Here is a 23196-nt window from a genome sequence, read left to right as displayed (position 1 = left end):
GTCTCCCTTCATTGTTTCAGTTGGGGTACAGGAAAAGTAATGGAGAAGGAAGTTGTTCCTTTCTACCTCCCAATTCCCTCCACAGACCTGGACCTGTACACAGGAAGGGGGGTGGGGGGAATGAGGAAAAAAGAGAGGGACTCCTTCATTCTATTCCCAATCCATCAGGCCATAGAAGGATAATACAACAGGTTCCATTGACCCCACCCCACCTACAAACAGTGGAGGCTGTTGGTCCCTCCATCATTGCTGGCATCTATCTGTGAGATAGGATAGGCACCAGGAAAGCAACATGCAGCGTCCCACTGTGACACTCTGTACCCCAAAGCAACACCCTGGCACTCCCGAATTCACCAGTGTTATAATTGCAACAAATCTTGTACAAAATGTGTCATGTGAGGTGTTAATGGAAAAGTTATGGTTTGCTGAATATGATTATCCTATTTCTATGCATGTATCATTTTTGTATCTGAAGTTATGAATATTGACTATGTACCTGTATTTCAAATGTGTTTGCTCCTGTGGTAACTCCCATAAGGTAGTTTACATCCAGTCTAGCCAGCACATTGTGAATGGACTATTCAAGTGGATGGCCCGTCATTTAACACAATGGGCCATGGAAGAAGCTTATCCCCACCTGGTGGACTTTCCTCTGAATGTTCTAGCCAGAATATGGGTAATGGCCCCTGCTATGACTCATCGAAGCATGGAAAAGCATGTGACCAGCTCATGTGACACTGTATTTTTCCACTAACTGTGCTGGAGGCTTTTTTTGGGACAATTAAGTTCCCTCCACATGGAAGAAGCTATAAAATAGGAAAGTGGCATCATCCCTTGGCCTCACTCCCCCCACAACTCAAAACCTGGAAACACCTCAGGAACAAAGACTTTGACTGGGGAGCTGATCCCAGGCTGGAAAGGAGGAGTTCCAGCCTGTGTATGGAAAACTGATGAACTGTTTGTACCATCAGGGTGAGACACTGCTTGATTCAAATCCTATCTAGTTTATAGAACTTAGATTGTGATTTTGTTTTATTTCTTAGGTAATCTACTTTATCTGTACATTTATTACTTATAATCACTTTAAATCTATCTTTCTGTAGTTAATAAATCTGTTCTATATATATATTTTTTTTTTACCTAGAACAGTGTGTTGTTTGAAGTGTAAAGGGAAATCTCTCAGGAACAGAGGCGGGCTGGTGCATGTCCTCTCCACACTGAGGGGGGGGTGAACTGGGTAAATAACTTACACTGATCAGGCTTCTGACTATAGTGGAGTTGCATCTTACGTGGGGGTTAGGTTCTAAAGTCAGCACGTAAGGCGAAAATCGCATATAGTCAAAAAGAGAGAGAGAGAGAGACGGAAGAATGAAAGAATAAAGAAGGGAGAAAGACGACTTCAACGGCGTTCTGCGCAAACCGGAGTGCTTCAGGATGGCCAAAGCATTGTCTATGATCAGCAACACTTTAAAGTCAAGTCCTTTCTCTTCAAGGTACCGCTTGACCTCTGGAATGACACACTTGTGGAACCAATCCAGAAATAATGCTGCCATCACCCAAGCCTTTTTATTTGATTGCCAGAACACAGGCAGCAGATTTTTGTTCTTGTCTTTTAGGCCACGGAGATTCGCAGCCCTGTAGAGCAAGCCCGGCTTTATTAAAAGCCCACCACATTGCCACAAAACGCCACAGTCACACGGTCTTTAGCTGCTTTGAAGCCAGGGGCTTGTCTTTCTGATTTCGAAGGGTAAGTGCGGTTGGGCATTTTTTTCCAGAAGAACCCAGTCTCGTCAGCATTATAAACTTGTTCCAGAAGCTAGCCCTTTTCTTCTATGATTTTCTTTAATTGTTCGGGGTAGGCTTTTGCTGCCTCTTCACTGGGAGATGCAGCTTCACCAGTAGTCTGCACGTTTTTGAGGTTGAAGCGGTTCCTAAAACTGTTAAGCCAACCTTGGTTGGCTTTGAATTCCTTCTCATCAGAAGGCTGTCCCTCTTCGGTGGGAGGTTTGAACAGCACGTAGAGGCTAAGACCCTTTTCTCGCAACGTGTTGATATCGATAGGCACATGTTTACGGTTCATGTCTTCCAGCCATAAGTTTAATGCCTTTTCAGTCTTCACTAAAGTCTTATCACGCACCTGGCTCGTCATCTTAGCAGTTATTGGAGCACTTGATGCCACAGCTTGATGAATTTCTCTCTCTCGAATCTTGATGGCACGGATGCTAGAATCGTTGCAGCCATATTTACACGCCACACTGGAGACTGACATACCGTCTCTCAATAAGACCAGCACAGCCAGTTTTTCCTCCAGTGCTGGAACAGATCACTGTTTCTTCAGATGAGCACCAGATGAAGTAGTTGGTTTGCATTTAGGGGCCATGATGTATGAAAAATACGTATCTTTAAACACTAGACTCACTCAGCACGGCGAGATGCTCACTGGATCGGCGGGCAGCGATCGATCCAATGGGGGTAGATTTATCACATCTAGTCTAGACGCGATAAATCGACCCGAGCGCTCTCCCGTCAACTCCTGTACAGTACTCCGCCGCTGCGAGTTATTGTTATTTTTCTTTTTTTTGCCAAGCACGTATAGTTGAATTTGCATAAGTTAAATGTACGTATGATGCGACTCCACTGTATAGCAAGATGGTGCAGCTAAGGGGTCCTGAGCTGGGGGGAAGTGGCTGGAGCCCCTCTATTGTTGGTTTATAAGTGGCTGGAAAAAGCATTCATGTAACTCAGCAGGGTGTGTCCCTGCTGTAAATGTTTGTGTGAGTGCAAGACTGGGAGAGGTCTGCAACTTGTCACAGCATCACAATGGGAGAGGGAGCCCAGTCTGGATAGACAGAGAGCTCAGCAGTATCCCAGTTTCAGGCTGCACCCCAGGGAAGTACTTCACACCCACCCCCCTAGGCTCTTCCACAGAGACGAGAGAAGACACAGGCAGAAGTGGAGAGCAAGGAAGTACTGCTGGTCTCCAGTGCTCTGGTGAATGTCCTCAGACAACCCCTGTGAAATACATATTCAATCGTCTGCTGTTTCTGAGAGTTGCACACAGTGGCAGGGGAAAGGAAAATTTTGTAAACAGAAAAAAAAACTGGTGGGGGATACATTGCTGATATAGCATACCAAACAACCTTTAAGACATTTTGTGCAACTGACCAGAGTTCAAGTCAACAGGTTGCCTTTAAACTACACCCTTTTTCACCCGTCTAGACATAACTAATCTCTGAACATACACATCTAGAAAGAAGCCTATGTCAAGAGTACTACTAGTCACCTGGTTTGGAATCTGGGCTTGATGACCTGGTTAGCTTTTGAACCTTGCGCACTGGTCTAGTTGCTTTCTTCTCCTTGCTTTTCTCAGGGGGTTTCTCTTTCCCTGTTGAATCCTCTGAAAAGCAGACAGTATGTGTGAACTGTTAGTTGATACCCCATGGGAAGGAAAAATAAAACTCAGAAGCAAACTTGCTTCAGCATTTACCTCGATAAAGTGGGGATTAGTCAGAGAACTGCAGCATGATCACTCTCTAGGTCATACCCACTACCTTAGAATACAGCATCTGCTATAGAAAGAGCTAGGTAGAATTCTACTGCTACTCCAAGGCCCACAGATTAGACTCCACAATGCATTGCTTAGGCTTATCCTTATAGCTTTGCCCAAACTCACTCAGAATGAACATTTTGCCTCAAGCACTGTTTACATAAATACTAGAAAATTGCAAAGCCATAAGTATGCACAAATAACGGCTGTAACAGATCCTTAGAAAGTTCATTTTGGGAGTTAGAAGTCACGGTAATAGTTTGGCATATCTGAGCTAATGTTGCTTTTTTAATCTACTAAATGACAAAGTAAGTTTTACAAAGTACATATTAATGCTCCACCTGAATGGGCTATGTCTAGCTCCTTCATTGTTGAATACATGACCCTCTTCCTTTACATTATGAATGCTAGCACATTTAATCCTTGGCTCCCAACCAATCCATCAAAATGTGATAGACTAAATAGCTGAGCATTGTACTTTCTGCAATTGTGCCTGCAGAATTTGCCACAAAATACACCCACTGGGTATGTCTACACTGCAGTTAAACACCCACTGCTGGCCCGGGTCAGCTGACTCTGGCTCACGGGCGAACATCTACACTGCAATTTTACAGCCCCACAGCCTGAGCCTGAGTCAGCTGACCCAGACCAGCCATTGGTCTTTGCTATGTAGACATATCCACTGATTCAGAACTGTTCTGCATCATTTAAGCTTTCATTTAAAAAAAAAAAATGACTTAAACCTTAGCCCTTATGGCTACAAAGAAAGCATTCAAAAAGTGAACCAAATGTGAGTCAGTGCATTGTTACCAATGGGCTTGTGTAAACTAAGATAAATATGGTATTTTAAAATTAATTTAGCTAAAGTGTGTTAACACATTCTTTTAAAACTCTAGCGTAGACAGGACAAGTTTTATTTTCACATGTGTTTAGCTGAGAGAGATAAACCCAAGGGTGGGATTCAGAATCAACATTCCCACCGAGTAGGATTCACTATCACAATTAAAAAAACAAATCAAGAGATTCTGTATTAGTTGTATTAATTTTCATAATTAAAGAAAACCCTCAATTTCTAAGAGACATGTTCTTGAAGATGCTGCAGAATTTTCAGGTATGCTGCTGATTTCAGTACCAGATTGGAAAAGAATTTAGGTCCAGCTGACCATACAGTACATGGTGAACATATCTACATTACATTTTCTGTCCATGTGTTCACTTTTAATAGAACAACCTCAATATATATTTACAGTATGTACTGTGTATGACTATAGATTGGTTACTTGCAATCAGCTATTTGATACGATCTTTTCAACTGAAGGAGATTATTCCAGACAGCTGGTGTACACATGACATCAGGAGCAGCATATGGCCAAACCTGCATACAACTCATTCCTCTTACTGAAATGTGTCCCCTGGAAAATGTGAGAAATGGGCTACATGTCTGTTTAATTGAGACAACTCTGTTTATATTAAACTTTTAAAGAAACACTGGATTTCTAGAAAAAAAGATGGTAAGTTAAACATAAGATATCTATAAACATTAGAGTAATCTGAATAAAAACCCTGCGCAAAAACAGGAGTAGTCTATTTTTTGTCAAGGTCCAAATTTCTTGGTCAAGGTATAGTCACAGTCCAGACTCCAGAGAAGAAAGTAAAAAACCCAACAACAATAAAAATAAGTAAATAAAAGGATTTCGGAATCCGTTCAAAAGTGTCTGGTGATCCGGATTTGGCCCGCGGTCCACCATTGACTATCCCGGGCTATAACTTCAGCAAAGGAAGCAAAATGGCTTTAAGACAACTTTGTGGCTCCCCAGTCAAGGTACTAGTCAAGAGCAGGTCCAGTCCCTGGTGAAATTTTGAACCACCTCAGGGCAGCTCTAAATTGCACCCAGCTTCCCAAAGCCCCTAGAGGCAATTCCAGCAGCAAAGGATCACTGGCAGAACTGTGACCCAAGCCATAATTCCTTCACCAAGGGCCATGAGGAGGGTGGGTCTACCTCTAAATGGGGATTATCGTTACTCTAGAAAAATCACTAGGAGACTGATCTGCCAGGTTTACAGCTGCTTTCGACTGCCAGAGTGCCACAAGTAATCAGAAGGGCACCAAAGATTTGGAACTTCATCAACCCATAAAATACAACCTGCAAGTCAGAAGGAGAAGTTTAATTCTACAGAAAGGTAAAAGAAATAGGTTTGGTTACTCAAGATAAATCTTTTAAGTGGTGTCAATGTAGTGAAGGTGACAGAGCCAGAAATCTGAAGATTATATTACCATGCAGACATTTTTAATTGCTTGTATGCTATTTAGCATGTGTCTGATTCTGCTGGCAGAATGACAACAAGCATCGTGCAAGTTAGTTAGAAAAACCTCACATCATTATCATCATCCGAGGACAGCAGTCATCCGCTGTGGGATATTGTGAAGGTACATCTAACGAAAGTTTCTAGTGGACATTTCCAAAAATCTAGGGTAACAAATGTGAATTTGAGTGCAAAGGTCAAGAGCAGATAGATAACACATAGCTAAGGAGAATTCCACAAGATTTTAGAACAGAGCTGGGAAAAGCTAAGTTTTGCTTACAGCTCTCAAAGTGCCCCCAACTGATTTTGTAAAGAGTTTAGATTGTCTTCTGGTTCCGATTTTTGAATACATTAAGAGAAAAAAATAATAATTACATTAAATAATTTGGAAATTCATTAAAGAACAGGCTTAGTGATAAAAGACCTTTGAATTTTAGAAACTGAACAGTCTCTCACAGGCAAAATGGATCTTTAACACTTATATAACAAAGCCATAAAAGTCCAGAGTTTGTGCAAAATTCTCCAGTTATTTTTTGTTGGGAGACATTTGCAGGATAATTTATGTGATCTCAGCATATTTTTAAAACAAGGCACCCAAAAAAAAAGAAATGACAATATTTCTAGATCTACTCTCAATAGTGTTAATAACCCCATGTCAGAACCACAGCTTACTTTATTCTCATACTAAGAAATCCCAAATTTAACTGGAAGAGAATGCATAAGAAGTGAATGTCTGTGTGTGTGTCTGGAGGGGAAGGTGTTATCAAATGATTGTTGTATAGGCGTAACATTTTGGAGCTTTGAGAAGGACTATGCTTAAAATGACCATTTCTGAAGAGAGATGGTATCTACTGGGACACGTGTTGAATCCTTTAAACATCTTAAATGGATGAAAGATGTAAACAATCTCTTTGACAAGTAAAAGTGACAACAATATTTCAAAAAGCACATAATTCTATAAATTATTCAAATGCAAGCTTGTTTGAACTAAAAACCACTTAAATTAGGAGCCTTCAAGGCTCCTGGTGAAGTTACAAATATAGCAGAACATACATATGTGGACCATTGAAAGCTTGTTTTGACTGGGTAATTTTGATAAAAATAGATAGTTGTTCTTTCTGGACATTTTTGCGAGGATCACTTGTCAAATTCCTCAGCTTGGCAGCAAGTTCTGAGTGTGAAGGAAGACATCATGATCACCATTACTTCAGCCACCATCACTAACACTGGGGCCCAAAGATTTACTATTACACCGTTGGTCCTTTTTCCTTGGCCTGAAATATGTTCTGACCAGATAACAACAGGTATTTGGACAACATTTTATCCTTGGTATTATCCAAGCACCTCCCGAGATGAAAGCCTAAGATCCTCATTACACCCTCTTAGGGTGTCCATTTCCATTGCCACTTTATTCCTCCCATCTCCTCTTTTTCTTTGGCTTAGTGAATCAGAAGCTATTTAATTGTATCATTTTTCTGTAGCCAGTCTGGCAAACTAAAAAGCAGCCTTATCTCAGTAAAAATATCCTACAGACCAGCCAGAGGAAAGTAAGGACAATCAACAACAGCCAAACATTTTTCAGAGCAAGAGGAGTAAAGCCAAGGACTTGGAGTGACTAAATGGGCATGTGCTATACTTGTGGTCTTTCAGCAACTGAACGGTAAGCAAAGCCAAGCTACATTTTAGCATCTTTGATTACTGTTTTCTTTTTGTCCTTTGTATGCATTTGTCTTATGAAACAGCATTTGCTTTAACAAAACCTGAGTACTATCGCTAAAATTGATCCCCTGCCACAACAAGGACATTTAATGCCATTAAAAAGACTATCAAGCAAAGGTTTTTTTCTCTACACAAAGAAAGGGAATAAGGGATATTACTGAAAACAATTCACTTGCATTGAGTTTTGAACATTTTCATTGTTTCCCTCCCCCCTTTTTTGAGTGTTGTAATACAGCATGGCCAGAAGGCAGCAGGAGAGTGATATAGGAGACATATGTAAGTCCCAGGATAAGGAGAAGCCTTATTCCCTGTAGAGGGAAGAAAGGTTTCTATAGATTAATTAAAAGCACCTGAAGCCAGTCACCTGATAAAAACCCCCTGCTTCCATCAGCCAGGGGAAGGAGTTGGAGCAGAGTGCAGTTTGGAGAAGTGCCATGGCTGGCTAGAAGACCAAGACCTTAGATAAAGAGACACCCGGCTTGTGCAGAGAGAGGGCAGGAAGTCCCACAAGGTGAAGAGTAGGAGAGGGAAGTAGCCCAGGGGAAGGAAGCCCTAGTTCAAGTGGTTTGCCACTATCCCTAGGGCCCCTGGGCTGGGACCCGGAGTAGAGGGCGTGCCCGGGTCCCTCTCTCTCCACTACCCTTCTCTGGGTTACTAGTGGGACAGTAGAACAAGAGGAGGAAGCGCAGAACCCATCATAATCGTGCCAGCAATTTGCCACAGTGTATTTAATAAACACGTAAAGAAAAAGGTTCATTTGGTAGTGTAAAATAAGCAAAGCCAAGCCCTTGCAAAAAACTCATAACCCTGAAATCAAATTACTGTTAACAAAGCAGCAGTAAAGAAACAGACAAGTAAATTATAAAATCCTCAAGATCCTATCTAATCCTCACAACAGACAAAACTGATGTAGGAGTGCTGTAAGGAAAAAAAATCATGGTACATCATGACAATGTTTTTTTCCTTTCCTGCTAGTTCACTTTTTTTGTCTCCCTTCTTTAGGGAAGAGTTACATAGCAACATACGATCGTGGGAAGAGTTACCCTGGCACACTTCTTTCTGGAAAAACTTTTCCACTCCTCCTCCTCTTTTGAAAGTTGGATACAGCTGAACTTTCTGTTTCTCTTGAGCTGAGGGAGAAGCACCATGAGACTTCTCGTGTATTAATACCTGGTTTGATTTAATTTACCCCTTATAAGGGAAACTGGGATAAAAGTTGTCAAGACAACCAAAGTCACTTTTTGGGTACTGATGTATCTGTACCATCCAGTGATCATGTCATATGCTAATCAAAAGACTTTCCACTCCTAACAGTTTAGGAGAAGTTAAGCTACCTCATAATACATGTACCCTCTATCTCCTGCAGCCAGAGGCACACACTTTACCACAACAGGCCACGTATTGCACCTTAAATATGCAGCTCCTAGGATTCAAGCCTTCTATCACCCCCTTTACTATGGCTACCCACTCCACCACAACACACTACGACACAAAACATCTCCGCAACTAATTTGGGGAGTGAGTAATTTGATAAAAAGGTGCGTAGAAGGGGCAGAATTAAAGCTGTGCCACATAGTGGTAGTAGTTGTGGTAACCCAAAGGTGTGCATTTGTTAGAACTGTCTGCATTTTGTCAAATGAAAAATTTTCCCACTAAAAAGTGGGGTCTCATCAAAAACAATTTTATTGTGGGAAAAGACCTGATGAAATTTTTCAATGGGAAATTTCAAAATTAAATGAAATATTGTTCCATTTCAATCTGCAAAATCTTCCAATACAAAATAAAACAATCATTTGACTTATTTAAAAAAATCCTGTTAGTTAAAAATGTTTTGCGGGGGTGGGGGGAAGTTTTTTCAACCACTTCTAGTGCTTGTGGATGGAGTACAGCAGAGGTTCTCAAACTGGGAGGCATGGAATGTATTCTGGTGTGGGTGGCAGGCAGGCAGCGAAAGAGAAGCTTTAGGGAAAATAAAAGCGTACTGCGCACATTTTATGCTGCCCTCTGCCTTGCCTTCAGAACTGGGCAGCCGAAGAGTGGCGACTGCTGGCTAGGTACCCAAAACGGCAGCATCTCACTTAAAATTTACATTACTATATACTTAAATGGCTATGTTTGAATCAATGCCGAACTGTTTTTAATATTTAGCAAGAGTTGCATTTTTTTTTTTATTGGTATATTTACTTGTGTGGCAGGGGGGCATAAACTACTACAGACACAAAGAATGGTGTGATCAAATAAGTTTAAGAAACACTGGAATACAGCATATGCTCTATTAGGTAGCTCAACTTTTCACTTGCCATGGGTTTGTGTCAGTTAAGTTGTGTGTGTAGCAACCCTAGCTGCTTCTCAGAGAAACCTGTGTGTATTAATAAGCTTAGATCTGCTTCTCACCTGTTAATTGGAGTGCTATATCGCGATACAACTCCCTACTGATGTTATGAAATTCCTCTTCATGCCACACCTTTCCATCAGGAGTGCGAATCTTTGTCTCAGCAGGATTGAAACCTACGATAAATGAAGTTTTATCTAGATCTTGCAGAACACTTTAAAAACCTTGAGAAAAAAATTGTGCTATTAGGCTATGTCTACACTACAGAGTTTTGCTGACAAAACAGTGGAGGTGTACACACTGAAATGCTCCTCCCGCTGATGTAACTCCCCTGCTATGCCAACATAATAAAACCACCTCAATGGGAGTTATAGAGCTTATGTCAGTGTAGTTAGATCTACGTAGACATTGTGTTTCTTTCATTGGATTTTGGCTGTCATTCTTGTCAGTTTCACGGCTCCAAATTGACAAGAAAGCCAACTCCTGGTTCCTGAGCTGGGCTGCTGCCCGGTCTCTGCTTCAAGCCGGGGTGCCACATGTAAACAACACAAGATAGAGAGTCTACATACCTTTATATGTCGGAGCAGGGGGTGCAACTGCCACTTTTCTGACTTTCGGCGTCACTGCATTCTCCACATTTGTTACCACTACAGGCTGCTCGGCATATCCCAGAAGTTGTCCCTTGCTGCCTAATTCTTCCGAATGCTCCCATTGCTTCCTAATCCGCTCTTTCAGCTTCTCCAATTTAGCATCATGCAATTTAGCATCATGCTGCCTCCGTTTTAAGATTTCCAGCCTGTGGGCACTGGAAGTACTAGTGGAGGAAAGAGAAGATTCTGCCAGCCTTATCCCTTTCAGTTCAGCATCCTGGGCTGTGCTACTAAAAGCAGTTTTAGTGCTGCTCTCATCTCTTCTGGACCCATTAGTCTTTTCCTCCTCTGATCTTGTAGGGGTTACAGCTTTAAAAAGAGACTCAATGTTCTGCAAAGCATCAATTGCTGGTCGGTCATTCAAATACCTAACAACTGTGTCATCTGCAGCAGAAGAACGTGGGCTTTCAAAATTTCTGTTATGTAAGTCACTTTCACTCCTGTCATGTATCATACAGCTCATTCCTTCAGTCTTATCCTGTGCTTCATTATGGTCTAAACCAGACAGCAAACATTTCGTCTCCAATGGACTAGCACTTTGATAAGACGGTGCACCATAAGTCTCCCTACCATAAAAGAAAGTCAGCATTAGAAACACAACAGTAAAAACAACACAAACTAGGTTTGAAATAACTCTGTAGTCATTATCACCTACATGAAGTATACATTGTGAATGCCTGTGAGATTCTTAAATCAGAGAGAATGCTATTCAGGGTGTAAAAATCTACCAATTTTAACATTTGTGACCATCATTTATGCTGCCTAAACTATAGTGGTGGGCATAACAATGATTTCAACATTTGCTGAGATAAACTAGCTTTTACACACACCAGAAAACCTCTGAAAAGTATGGATTTCTAGGTGCCATTCAACATTACCTATTAGATGACTCATGGAAACAGTTACTTTGTTTATTACAATGGGCACTTAATGTTACCTAATATAACGAAGGTTGCAAAAGTTTAAATTATGTCCCTGTTTTTATATGCTCACTACTTTTCAAATGTTTCCCCATTTCAGCTGAAATTTTCTATACTTAGTTTCTGCCTTGAAGGTGATTCCCCTCCACCCCCCGGAAAGTTTGAGCAAAATCCTTTCAGTGCTTAAGTTTGGCAAGAGTGAAAAAATGCGTGCACAGTTCCTTAAGTTAGCACTACTTATTTCAGAAAATGTATATAGTAGACAATGGAGCTTCTAAGTTGCAGAGAAAGGAACTTGAATCTGACATGTGTGCACAGCATAGACAAACTGATGAGAAAGGAACTTAGACTGAATTGGGGGTAGAGCAGTGAACTTAACAAGGTTCATTAATAGAGGTCATCAGCTCAGCAAGCTAATTACCTCCCAATATCTTCCTTCCCATCAGTTCTCTCTCTTTTTAAAAACCCAACAACTGTTAATCGAATGTTAACAGTTTGCAGTATCAAGCAATCAGAAGTAAGAAAATTCCAAAAGATAAGGCTGTTTTGGAAACTGACTGACAAAATTTCTTATATTAAGTGTTTTAATGCAAATGTGCAGAATCGGGGATTGTAACACCTACCGATTCAGGGCATGTATAGGTTTTGGCCAAACAAGTGAACTGAGTAGGCAAAGCAGTTTTCAGCACCTTTCCTGGAAGAGAAGGAGGGAGACTGGGAACAGAGTGGCCCAAGCACTACAGCACATTTTACAGAAAGAAGGAATTAGAACAGCTGGAGCTGCTACATTTTTATAGGAGGGTGGAAGAGTGAGAAGTAGAGTGGACCACAGCTTCTCATGCCTTAAAAGAAAGGGAGATGGAATCCAGGTACAGAGAGGACTCAAGTGATAAAAGGGTTCTGCAAGGCTGAGGGCCTCCTCTGCACCCAGGAAGGTAAATGCCATCTCTTTGGGCAGCATGCTGAGAGCAGACAGCCTGGAAAGAGATGGGGTAGAAATGATTCAAACTATAGAATAACAGAACTGGAAGGGACCTTGAGAGGTCTTTTAGTCCAGTCCCCTGCACTCAAAGCAGGGCCAAGTATTATCTAGACCATCCCCGACAGGTGCTTGTCTAATGTGCTCTTAAAAACCTTCAGTGATGGAGATTCCACAATCTCCCTTGGCAGTTTGTTCCAGTGCTTAACTACCAGGACAGTTTCCGAATATGCAACCTACCCCTCCCTTACCGCAATTTAAGCACGTTGCTTCTTCTCCTATCCTCAGAGATTAACAAAAACAATTTTTCTCCTTCCTCCTTGTAACAACCTTTTATGTGTTTGAAAAATGTTGTCATGTCGCCTTTACCCCAGACTAAACAAACCCAACTTTTTCAGTCTTCCCTCATACATCATGTTTTCTAGACCTTTAAACCACATTGTTGCTCTCCTCTGGACTTCCTCCAATTTTCTGAAACATGGCGCTCAGAACTGGACACAATATTCCCGTTGAGACCTAATCAGCATGGAGTAGAGCTGAAGAATTACTTCCCGTGTCTTGCTTACAACACTCCTGCTAATACCTCCCAGAATGACATTTGCTTTTTTTGCAAGTGTTACACTGTTGACGCATATTCAGCTTGTGATCCACTATGACCCCAGATCCCTTTCCACAGTACTCCTTCCTAGGCAGTCATTTCCCATTTTGTATGTGTGCAAATGATTGTTCCTTCCTAAGTGGAGTACTTTGCACTTGTCCTTATTGATTTTCATCCAATTTACTTCAGACCATTTTTCCAGCTTGTCCAGATCATTTTGAAATTTAATCCTATCCTCCAAAGCACTTGCAACCCCATTCCAGCTTAGTATCATCTGCAAACTTTATAAGGTCTGGTCTACACTAGGAGTTGAGGTCGAATTTAGCAGCCTTAAATCGATTTAACCCTGCATGCATCCACACAACGAAGCCCCCCCCCCCTTTTTTTTTTTTTAAACTTAAAGTGCTCTTGAAATTGATTTCCTTACTCCACCCCCGACAAGGGGATTAGCGCTGAAATCGGCCTTGCTGGGTCAAATTTGGGGTAGCGTGGACACAATTCGACGGTATTGGCCTCCAGGAGCTACCCCAGAGTGCTCCATTGTGACCGCTCTGGACAGCACTCTCAACTCCGATGCACTGGCCAGGTAGACAGGAAAAGGCCCACAAACTTTTGAATCGCATTTCCTGTTTGGCCAGCGTGGCAAGCTGCAGGCACGTGCAGAGGTGACCATGCAGAGCTCATCAGCAGAGGTGACTATGATGGAGTCCCAGAATCGCAAAAGAGCTCCAGCATGGACTGAATGGGAGGTACAGGATCTGATCGCTATATGGGGAGAGGAATCCATGCTATCAGAACTCCGTTCCAGTTTTCGAAATCCCAAAACATTTGTAAAAATCTTCAGGGCATGAAGGGCAGAGGCCATAACAGGAACCCAAAGCAGTGCCGCATGAAACTTAAAAAGCTCAGGCAAGCCTACCAGAAAACCAGAGAGGCAAACGGCCGCTCCGGGTCAGAGCCCCAAACATGCCGCTTCTATGATGAGCTGCATACCATTTTAGGGGGATCAGCCACCACTACCCCAACCATGTGCTTTGACTCCATCAATGGAGTAGGAGGAAACACAGAAGCAGGTTTTGGGGATGAGGAAGATGAGGAGGAGGAGGTTGAAGACAGCTCACAGCAAGCAAGCGGAGAAACCAGTTTTCCCGACAGCCAGGAACTGTTTCTTACCCTGGACCTGGAGCCAGTACCCCCCAAACCCACCCAAGGCTGCCTCCTGGACCTGCGAGGTGGAGAAGGGACCTCTGGTGAGGGTACCTTTTTAAACAGTATACATGGTTTAAAAGCAAGCGTGTTTAATGATTAATTTGCCCTGGCAATTGCGGCCAGTGCAGCTACTGGAAAAGTCTGTTAACGTGTCTGGGGATGCAGTGGAAATCCTCCAGGGACATCTCCATAAAGCTCTCCTGGATGTACTCCCAAAGCCTTTGCAAAAGGTTTCTGGGGAGGGCAGCCTTTTTCCATCCACCATGGTAGGACACTTTACCACGCCAGGCCAGTAGCACGTAGTCGGGAATCATTGCAGAACAAAGCATTGCAGCATATGTTTCCTGGCGTTCAAACAACATCAGTTCTTTCTCTCTCTGTGTTATCCTCAGGAGAGTGATATTATTCATGGTCACCTGGTTGAAATAGGATGCTGTCTCTTAAGGGGACATTCAGAGATACCTGTTCCTTCTGGGCTGTTTGCCTGTTGCTGAACAGAAATGTTCCCTGCTGTTAGCCACGCAGTGGGAGCAGGGGGGAGGGGTTAACCATGTGGTGAGGGGAGGCAAAATGTGACCTTGTAACGAAAGCACATGTGCTATGTATGTAATGTTAACAGCAAGGTTTACTGTGAAAGAGTGTACCCATTGTTCTAATAAAATGTGTCTTTTTAAATACCACTGTCCCTTTTTTTTGTCCACCAGTGGCATGTGTTTCAAGGACCACAGGAACTTCTCCTTCCCAGAGGACAGCAAAGATTAGAAGGCGAAAAAAACGCAGTCACGATGAAATCTTCTCTGACCTCATGCTATGCTCCCACACTGACAGAGCACAGACGAATGCGTGGAGGCAGACAATGTCAGAGTGCAGGAAAGCACAACATGAACGCGAGGAGAGGTGGCAGGCTTAAGAGAGTAAGTGGCAGGCTGAAGAGGATAGGTGGCGGAAGAGTGATGACAGGAGGCAGGATTCAATGTTCAATGCTGAGGCTGCTGGAGGATCAAACTAATATGCTCCAGCATATGGCTGAGCTGCAGGAAAGGCAGCTGGAGCACAGAACGCCGCTACAGCCCCTGTGTAACCAACCGCCTCCTCCCCAAGTTCCATAGCCTCCTCACCCAAACGCCCGAGAACGCGGTGGGGGGGCCCTCCAGCCACCCAGCCACTCCACTCCAGAGGATTGCCCAAGCAACAGAAGGCTGGCATTCAATAAGTTTTAAATTTTTTTAAGTTTTAAAGTGCAGTGTGGCTTTGTCCTTCCCTCCGCCCGCACCCCTCCCAGGCTACCTTGGCAGTTATCCCCCTATTTGTGTGATGAATTAATAAAAAATGTATGAATGTGAAGCAACAATGACTTTATTGCCTCTGCAAGCGGTGATCGAAGGGGGGAGGGGAGGGTGGTTAGCTTACAGGGAAGTAGAGTGAACCAAGGCGGGGGGTTTCATCAAGGAGAAACAAACAGAACTTTCACACTGTAGCCTGGCCAGTCATGAAACTGGTTTTCAAAGCTTCTCTGATGCGCAGCCCGCCCTGCTGTGCTCTTCTAATAGCACCGATGTCTGGCTATGCGAAACTGGTCGCCAGGCGATTTGCCTCGACCTCCCACCCCGCCATAAACATCTCCCTTACTCTCACAGATATTGTGGAGCGCACAGCAAGCAGCAATTACAATTGGAATATTGGTTACACTGAGATCTAACCTAGTCAGTAAACTGCGCCAGTGCACTTTTGAACAGCCAAATGCACTCCACCATTCTGCACTTGCTCAGCCTATAGTTAAACTGCTCCTTATGACTGTCCAGGCTGCCTGTGTACAGCTTCATGAGCCATGGCATTAAGGGGTAGGCTGGGTTCCCAAGGACAACTATAGGCATTTCAACATCCCCAACAGTAATATTCTGGTCTGGGAAGAAAGTCCCTTCCTGTGTCTTTTGAAATAGACCAGAGTTCCTGAAGATGTGAGCGTCATGTACCTTTCCCAGCGATCCCACAAGGTTGGTGAAACGTCCCTTGTGATCCACCAGTGCTTGCAGCACTGTTGAAAAGTACCCCTTGCGATTTATGTACTCGCTGGCTTGGTGCTCTGGTGCCAAGATAAAGATATGGGTTCCGTCTATGGCCCCACCACAGTAAGGGAATCCCATTGCAGCAAAGCCATCCACTCTGACCTGCACATTTCCCAGACTCACTACCCTTGATATCAGCAGATCTTTGATTGCGTTAGCTACTTGCATCACAGCAGCCCCCACAGCAGATCTGTCCACTCCAAATTGATTCCCAATTGACCGGTAGCTGTCTGGCGTTGCAAGCTTCCACAGGGCTATTGCCATTCGCTTCTCAGCTGAGGGCTGCTCTCATCTTCTCATATTCTGGAGCTTCAGGGCAGGGGAAAGCAAGTTACAAAGTTCCATGAAAGTACCCTTACGCATGCGAAAGTTTCGCAGCCACTGGGAATCGTCCCAGACCTGTAACACTATGCAGTCCCACCAGCCTGTGCTTGTTTCCCGGGCCCAGAATCGGCGTTCCACCGCATGAACGTGCCCCATTAGCACCATGATGCCCACATTGCCAGGGCCCATGCTTTGAGAGAAGTCTGTGTCCATGTCCTCATCACTCTCGTCACCGCGCTGACGTTGCCTACTCGCCCGGTTTTGCTTTGCCAGGTTCTGGTGCTGCATATACTGCTGGATAATGCGCGTGGGGTTTAATGTGCTCATAATTGCCAAAGTGATCTGAGCGGGCTCCATGCTTGCCGTGGTATGGCGTCTGTGCGGAACGATTGTCTGCCGTTGCTCTGACAGAGGGAGGGGCGACTGACGACATGGCTTACAGGATTGGCTTACAGGAAATTAAAATCAACAAAGGGGGTGGTTTTACCTCAAGGAGAAACAAAAACAACTGTCACACAGAATGGCCCCCTCAAGGATTGAATTCAAAACCCTGGGTTTAGCAGGTCAATGCTCAACCCACTGAGCTATCCCTCCCCCCAGTATTCCAGGCAGGACTGAATCTCCATTAAACTTTTCAAGGTGCCCCTGACAGACCTCACCAAAATGATTGTCGGCCATTGATTTCACGGAGGGAGGGAGGGGAGAGCAAATGAATACAAAACAGATCTGGTCTATTTCTTGTTTTGATCCACTCCATCTATCTTTTACATCTTAGGCTGGCAGCAGACGGAACAGTAGGACTACTAGCCATCCTCATCTTCTGGTTGCTCGCCAGAAGACGGTGCAATACGACTGCCAGCAGGACTCAAAAGAATGACCTGGTCGAGTCACTCCTATTTATGTCCCTGCGCCCATGTCTGCCCAGGCGCTCCTAACTGACCTCTCCGAGGCGGCCAAAAGCACTTAGTACATGATGACGATGGTTATCAGGCCTATTGCACTGTCTGCTGCCACAAGGCAATGAGCTGCTGCCGTGTAGCAATGCAGCACTGCGTCTGCCAGCGCCCAGGAAACATACAGTGACAGTGAGCTGAGCGGGCTCCATGCTTGCTGTGGTATGGCGTCTGCACAGGTAACTCAGGAAAAAGGGCACAAAACGATTGTCTGCCATTGCTTTCACGGAGGGAGGGAGGGCCTGACGACATGTACCCAGCACCACCCGCGACAATGTTTTTGCCCCATTAGGCATTGGAATCTCAACCCAGAATTCCAATGGGCGGGGGAGACTGCGGGAACTGTGGGATAGCTACCCACAGTGCAACGCTCCAGAAGTCAATGCTAGTCTCGGTACTGTGGAAGCACTCTGCCGAGCTAATGCACTTAATGCACTTAGAGCATTTTGTGTGGGGACACACACAGACTATATAAAAACGATTTCTAAAAAACCAACTTCTATAAATTCGACCTAATTTCGTAGTGTAGACATACCCTTAGTGTACTCTCTATGCCATTATCTAAATCATTAATGAAGATATTGAACAGAACCAGACCCAGGACCAATCCCTATGGGACCCCACTTGATATGCCCTTAATTCAGCTTAATTGTGAACCACTGGTAACTACTCTCTGGAAACAGTTTTCCAATCAATTATGCACCCTTTATCTAGGTTGTATTTCCCTAGTTTGTTTATGAGAAGGTCATACAAGACAGTATCAGAAGTCTTGCTAAAGTCAAGATACATCACATCTACCGCTTCCCCCCATCTACAAGGCTTGTTACCCTGTTAAAGAAAGCTATTAGGTTGGTTTGACACCATTTTTTCTTGACAAATTCATGATGACTGTTACTTATCACTTTATTATCTTCTAGGTGTTTGCAAATTGATTGATTATTTGCTCCATTATCAGAAATTAAGCAGACTGGCCTGTAATTCCCTGGGTTGTCCTTGTTCTCCTTTTTATAGATTGGCACTATATTTGCCCCTTTCCAGTCCTCTAAAATCTCTCCTGGCTTCTATGACTTTTTGAAGATTTGCTGATGGCTCAGTCAGCTCCTTGAGTATTCTAGGATGTATGTGTGCTATGAGGGCAGAATTTATTTATTTAAGGTTTATTCAAGAGGGGTTGAATATGTGCCAATGCATGGCAGGACTACTGAGGTGACACTGTAGATATTTTTCATCTAGGCTAGTAGGCTTAATCCTTGGGCACGTATATGTTCAAGGAAGCTTTTTGAAGCCATGTGCATGACACTGCACACACTCAGCATTTTCTATTTCTCTTTTCCATGTTAAATACAGACCTTCAGGTGCCACATTCTTAGTAATGTATACCATAAAACTATACAGGACATGCAATAGGACAGAATTAACATAATCAGCACAAGCACAACAATTTGAATGCCCTGACTTGAGTACTTGATCTTACAATCTTCACAATGCAAAAAAATAGTCTTTCATTTCCTGTACTTTAGATTTCTTTATAGCTAAGTATATTTGAATGAGAAATGATATTAGGTTGATAAGAGTTCATCTACTCCTGTTTTTCCCCCTGTATTTGAAGTCAAATAATTTGATACGCTGCTTTTACAACAAGTGACTGATGTCAAGGAAATAATTATTCCAGATGGAAAACTAACAACAGGAGCAGTTTAAACAGCAAAAGAGCCCCCAGCCTGACAGGTCCAACTCTGCCTCCTATGTAGCCAAGGAGGAAAATCCACAGTTGGAATAAGGAGCCTGCAGGCAAGATAGAATTCTATGTTTGCTTACATTTAATTTCTACTGGCATTGAGATAACAATGGTGCTGGGCCCATTATAAATAAAGAGATAAAAGGTCGGACTTTTATAAAACAGCTAGTGGTGGCCTAATTCAACTCTTACCGAAGTCAATTGAAGTTTTACCATTGACTTCAGTGGGATCTGAGTTAGGCAGCGGTTGAGCACTTTTAAAAATCCTACACATCATCAATTTAAACAAGTCATTCATTATGACTAGGGCCAAGGTTTGCCACAAATTGAGAAAAGAAGTAATGAAGGACTTATGGTGAAATGCTACAAACCTCAGAAATCTTAAGTACTAACCAAACTAATTCTGCAGTGACAAGCTTGTTTTAGGTTTCTGGGTACATTGTAATCATTAAGTATTTCTCCCCACCACACGCCTTCCAACTGCCCCCAACCAATATTTTCTTAAAGTCAGCAAGGTTCTCTGCATGTGTGCATGTGAGAGAGACAGACCGAAAGACAGAGTGTTCCCTACAATAGGGTCAGTGATCCCTTGCTGTTCAATACTCTCCTATGCAATTTTCAAGGCGTTTCTTTAAAGACTCCAAGTTTATACAATAGTTTACCAGGTTGTTTGTTGACCTAACAGGGTGCAAAAATTCCACAAGTAAAATGTCAAGGAAATTAAAAAAACTTAAATTACACGAATACATGACTCAACAGCCAAGAAAAACTTTATCATTACTTATGAAATTCAAAAATAGATGAAATCTCATGTTCTGTTGGTTATAATAATAATAAAGAGGCTGGTCCACAATCAAAGTCCTCAAAAAAGCAAAGAAAAAAATGTATCAAGATAGAAAACATTCTTTCTACATCACCAATAATATACATTAGAAAAAAGATTTTAAGATGAATCAAAACTAGGAAAAGTTGTTTTAAAAATCTATTGCCACTGCCAAGAAGTTAAGAAATAGCTACTATTTCCCTATTACTTGTAATAATGCTTTGTACTTCCTCTGCTGCCCTTTTCTTTTTTTTTTTTTTTGGGGGGGGGGAAGGGGGCGGCGGGGTTGGGTTAGCCCATGAAAGCTTATGCTCAAATAAATGTTAGTCTCTGTAGTGAGGCGGTGTGGTTCCGTGCCGCCCCGGAGAGGGACAAGTCCATCCAGAGACCGGGGTGGGCGGAGCTAGGGCACTCTGAGCCCACCCCTCAGAGGGTCAGGCAGGGACCCAGAAGTATAAAGGCTTGCCCTCAGAGCTCACTAGAGGGTCAGTCTCTGGGGAGGCCAGGCACCTCCAGCCTAGCCCGCGACTGGGAAGCCCCTGTGGCCCAAGGTGCATGCCAGTACTGGGCCGACCTGCCCTGTGCCCACTACCTGGAGGAGTTGCCGGACCTGCTCTGTGCTCGCTACCCAGAGGAGTTGCCGGGCCTCCCACTCGCCCGGTACCCCAAGGAACCCATGATGCTGGACCCCCCGGAGGACTCCACTGTGACTCAGGTACCACCAGAGGGGGAGTCAGGAAGTAGCCCAGGGACAGCCGACCCTAGTCTGGCTGTAGCACTGCCAGAGCCCATGTCAGTGTGTTGCGGCCAGGATCCCCACTGACACAGCAGTGGATCTTCTACCGCTGCTAGGGCCCCAGGCTGGGATGCAGTGGAGTGGGAGGGCCTGCGTCCCCCCTGCCACCCAACTCATGGATGGCAGTCTCCCCCTCTCCCAAACCATTTTGAGGCTTGGGCCTACTGTTACGCTCAGCCCTGCCTGAGCTCCTGACTCATTACTGCCCCGCCCTAACCTGGGGCCAGGGCTTACTACTGTTTATATTGCTACTGCTATAGTATTATTGCGCAGCCCTGCCTGAGGGCCTGAGTCATTATTGCCCGGCCCTGACCTAGGGCCCCGGCATAACTGTACTTATTTTCTGCCTCCACAAGAGCCGCAAGGGAAGACTTCTGTGGCCGAAGTAATTCCCCAATCCTCAGCTGTGTGTAGTGAGCCGGTGTGGCTCCCTGCCGCCCTGGAGAGGGTTGAGCCCACAGCTAGCCCCTTTACAGTCTCTAAGGTGCCACAAGTACTCCTGTTCTTTTTTGCGGATACAGACTAAAACAGCTGCTACTCTGAAATCTGCTGGCTTTGCAACAGCAACAGCTGGCTTATTCTGTACACTGTACAGAAAATTAAACTACTGGTAAAGAGTGGCAGCTCTATTAAGGGCAGCCTTTTAAACAAGTTGTCATAGAAAAATAGTAGAAATTTTGGTTTAAATCTTTTAAAGGTAGATTCTAAAAACAGGTAGTAAAAAAAAATCTAGTTATTTCATTGTCATTTTAAAGCACCAATTAATAGTGTGGACAAAATTAAATTACTTCTTAATCACGTTTTCATTTATGTAGGAAGAAAATACCAACAAATTCCCATGAATTAGCTTCTGGGAGATAGGAAGCATACAATAAGGTATTTTCAAACCTGATGACAAGAGCTGACTAGTAATCATTAGGGCTGGAATTTTCAGAACAGTTTAAGTGGGTTAGGAACTGAAGTCCATTAAACCCCTTTAAAAATCCCAGTTAAGATAGCTCCCTGATCTTTAAAAGCAGATGTTTTGCCTCAATACCAAGAATGAAATGCTTGGATTTAGTAGACATTAGCAGAAATACAGCACATTATTTTACTATAGGTGATTAGCAGAAGCCGGAGAAGAACAAGAATGCATTTTCAGCAACAAATACAACACTTTAGTGATATTCCAAATATTGGGGGGATTATCACGGAAGTTAAAGACATAAGAGACCTATTGGATCATTGTGTCCATCCTCCAGTAAATGGATGATAAAGCCCCTTACGCAACACATCAGATATTATACTTGTTCAATCAAAAACCAAGAGGTTTTGTTCATTATCCACCTGTTGACAGAAAAAAAACAAACCCAGTCCTGAAGTGTTCATAAGAACATTGGCAACAGCTCTGTTCCAGTTTGTGTATTTCACAGTAAATGTCAGTTCTCTCTTGCACTAACCTGTATGAAGCCAAGGGTTCACGAAATTCCACACGGGTACTCTTTTTCACATTGCTCTCCAGAGTTGTAGCTCGAAGAGGACTGCGGGAGGACTTCTCTTTGCGTGACTTATTTTGGCTTGAGGACCTGGAGGCTGAAGCAGAAACCAAGGAATCCTCTAGGTACCTACCATCTGCAGGAAGAGAAGGCTCATAGGGCTGAGTGGTTTTTAGAATGCAGTTCTCCTTGGGTTCAATTAGTGCTCAAGAATAGCACTTAAGTTCTCACCTTCTCTTCACTAGCAATCTGTTTCAAGATACTAGGAGTAAGCGATAAACACTCAAGCTACACATTGCACTAGTTCTTCATAAAAAATTTCTAAAAGAATATTTAAAAAACCATAATTGGGAATGATTAAGCCCAAGAGAGTTGACTGAATCAGAGAAATAGAGATCCAACAAGTTTTCTTGCTGCTCTGACATGTTAATATAAATCCTATGAGAATGCCAAATGAGTTAAATTACGACTAACGATAGAGGCTGAACAGGGATGAGGAAAACACACACTGTAAATAGGAACACATTTTTTCATAAGTGGTTTGAATTCTAAAAGTAGCATTAGACAATATGATTTTTTCTCCTTTCATGGCCTCGATGTCATGATTACAATCACTTTAAAAATGCAGTATTATAAGGGCATTTATCCTTGAAAGGGAGTGTTGTGAAACTATTACAATGAGTTAACTAGTTCAAGAAATGTTAAAAATTTAGATGGTCACTCCAGTGTAATACTACTGCTGGCGCCAGCCATCAGCATGTGT

General features: G+C 43.2%; 1 protein-coding gene across 1 annotated transcript in view; it reads right to left on the bottom strand.

Annotated features, from left to right (window-relative positions):
• CEP350 (centrosomal protein 350) overlaps positions 1-23196 on the bottom strand; it is a 140078-nt gene that overhangs the window by 98567 nt on the left and 18315 nt on the right. The window contains exons 5-8 of the mRNA XM_084636814.1: positions 22398-22569; positions 10472-11118; positions 9965-10078; positions 3284-3397 (exon numbers count right to left, since the gene is read on the bottom strand). Of these exons, the coding sequence (XP_084492940.1) occupies positions 3284-3397; positions 9965-10078; positions 10472-11118; positions 22398-22569 (1047 nt within the window). The remainder of the gene's footprint in view (positions 1-3283; positions 3398-9964; positions 10079-10471; positions 11119-22397; positions 22570-23196) is intronic.

This window comes from Lepidochelys olivacea, assembly GCF_965140295.1.
Source record: "Lepidochelys olivacea isolate rLepOli2 genome assembly, chromosome: 8".
Taxonomy (NCBI): Eukaryota; Metazoa; Chordata; order Testudines; family Cheloniidae; genus Lepidochelys; species Lepidochelys olivacea.
Note: the sequence above shows the minus strand (reverse complement) of the source record. Positions and strands in the feature narration are given on the sequence as shown.